We start from the raw sequence: 2,360 nt of genomic DNA on the forward strand, positions 1-2,360 counted from the left end.
ACAAAACATAATATAGATTTAACATATTTCTGTTTTTGTTGATGATTGACAACTTTACAAACTATTCAGCACATATAAATTACGTCCTTTTTTGCTAACATGCTTATTATATAGTAACGTTAATAACGTGCTTATAGTTATTATATATACGTGAACCAAATTGTTGGCATGATAACTACAATAGACATGCACATTTGTTTTTCTTTGGGGGTTACATTATATGTATGTTATATGATCTATTTCGTATCATTGCTGTATGTCATCTGTCATAATTGGATGAATTAGTCATATTTGTTTGTGGAATGAATAAATACGATACAAAAAAATGCAATAAGCTTGTGAACAATAAAGAACGTACTGTAACTCCATTTCAAAAAATATAGAAGAACATTGTTTGGGTTTATTTTCTTAATTGACAATTTTTTTTTTTTTTTAAAGGAACGTAAATATGAAAGGCTTAGTGTTTAATGCTCTCAACTACTCTAGAGTTCTCTCTCCTTCCAACTAGGTCTATTATTCTATATAATACGATGCATTGAGTTGAACTTAAACAGATAGCAAAACTCAAAAGAAAATTAAAAAGAAGAACAAACCGAGATGAATAGCCTAAAATTTCAAAGAGTTTTAATTGCATCATTCTGTTTCTTCCTCCTCCAGTCGTACGCAGGTTAGCTATATCCTTTCTTTAATAAAGTAGTTAGATCTTCAAACTGTAGTGTTGTTAGATCTTTTACATACTAGCTATATCCATTTGTTGATACACTTTTGTATACGTAACGTAACTTTTTTAATTTTTCAGTGCAAGGGCTAGTCAGAATCGGTTTGACGATGGGTAATAATACTTCATTCAACAAAAACGGAGTGGGGATGATAACTTCTGACGAAGATATCTATTACGGAGAAATAACAATTGGTACACCGGGGCAACGTTTCACAGTCGTGTTTGATACCGGAAGCAGCGATCTTTGGGTACCATCTGGAAATTGGAAGGGCAAGAAGCCTCACAATCTTTACGATTGGAAGAGATCAAGTACTTTTAGACCAACGGGTAAATCTGCCTTTTAGTTTGTTTATATATATATATATAACTATATATATTTATAGTCTAAAGTCTATTCTAACATATTTTTGTATAATAGGAAGAAAACCGGTAACCATCACTTACGGGACAGGTTCTGTCATAGGCGTTCTAAGCCTTGAGACTGTCAATGTTGGTGGAACTACAATAACTGGACAGAACTTTACAGAGGGTCGTTCTACTCCGACTGACAAAGACCCACTTCTAGGAGAAACCTTTGATGGTATATTGGGACTTGGGAATCCTAAACTTTCTGTGACTAGAACTAGTCCTGTCTGGGAGTCGATGGTGAAACAAGGCAAGATTGAACAGAAAATTTTCTCCATATGGTTTGGGAGGTCTAAAGACTCTGGAGCAGGAGGTGAGATAGTGTTTGGAGGCAAAAACCCAGCTCACTATACGGGAGAGCACACTTACGTCCCCGTGAGCGGGGTTAGATACTTCTTCCAAATGAACAACATATTTGTCGGAACCATAGACACCAAGAAATGCTCTACAGGCTGCCAAGTGTTTGTTGACTCAGGCTCTTCAAGCATTCGTGGTCCACCGGTAAAAATAAGTTATTATCTAGTGGAAAGCGTTTTATATTAATCTTCGCACGATCAATACTTGCTTAAAATTTTTATATTTTTTTTGATGTAATTTAATTACAGGGTTTGATAGCGGACATCAATGGGAAAATCGGAGCAGAACAAAAATGCTCAAATTTGGAGAAGCTGCCTGATGTAACCTTTACAATATCAGGAAGAAGTTTCTCAATCAGTCCACGTGATGTAAGTCGATTGGATGGATCCTTTTTTTTTTTGTTTTTCCTCGGTTAAGTTTCTTTTCTGTGACTTCTTTACTCTGTTTTTCAGTATATACATCAGGTCGATAATTATTGCACAAGTAGGTTCCAGGCCGAGACGGAAGCTGGAGTTAACTACTGGCAAGTTTTTTTCTTTATTTTTACACAATTTTATGATTTAATATATATATATATATATATATATATATATCTTTTGACTGGTTGTTGTTTTATTGTGTAGGACACTTGGCTTGCCATTCATGCGAGCAGTTCATACGGTGTATGACTACAGTCTACCAAATGTGCATATTGGCTTTGCTAAGTCGGTTTAGATTCTTACTAGAACTAAGGATTTATAAATGTTTTCTGATATGATGTACTGACGACTGATCATATGAAAAGGGTCACTAATGTCAGAAAATAAATAATTTTTTACCATCTACTTATTATAGTTATCTTTTTTTTTTTTTTTTTTTTTTTTTTTTTTTTTTTTTT

The 2,360-nt window shown here is 33.9% G+C and overlaps 1 protein-coding gene across 1 annotated transcript; it reads left to right on the forward strand.

The window, feature by feature from the left end:
• On the forward strand, positions 481–2,307 carry LOC104723043 (aspartic proteinase A3-like). Its single transcript, XM_010441335.2, has 6 exons — positions 481–667; positions 800–1,048; positions 1,140–1,627; positions 1,732–1,851; positions 1,936–2,006; positions 2,107–2,307. The coding sequence occupies exons 1-6, from the start codon at positions 598–600 to the stop codon at positions 2,195–2,197; spliced, it is 1,089 nt and encodes a 362-aa protein (XP_010439637.1). The 5' UTR covers positions 481–597; the 3' UTR covers positions 2,198–2,307.

This window comes from Camelina sativa, chromosome 11, assembly GCF_000633955.1.
Source record: "Camelina sativa cultivar DH55 chromosome 11, Cs, whole genome shotgun sequence".
Taxonomy (NCBI): domain Eukaryota; kingdom Viridiplantae; phylum Streptophyta; class Magnoliopsida; order Brassicales; family Brassicaceae; genus Camelina; species Camelina sativa.

What these genes read in the sequence shown, in the direction of transcription:
- LOC104723043 (XM_010441335.2), top strand. Translation starts at nt 598, where the DNA reads ATGAATAGCCTAAAATTTCAAAGAGTTTTAATTGCATCATTCTGTTTC. An exon ending in CCTCCTCCAGTCGTACGCAG is followed by an intron (nt 668 to 799) that starts GTTAGCTATATC and finishes TTAATTTTTCAG; the next exon opens with TGCAAGGGCTAGTCAGAATC. An exon ending in TCTCAATCAGTCCACGTGAT is followed by an intron (nt 1,852 to 1,935) that starts GTAAGTCGATTG and finishes TCTGTTTTTCAG; the next exon opens with TATATACATCAGGTCGATAA.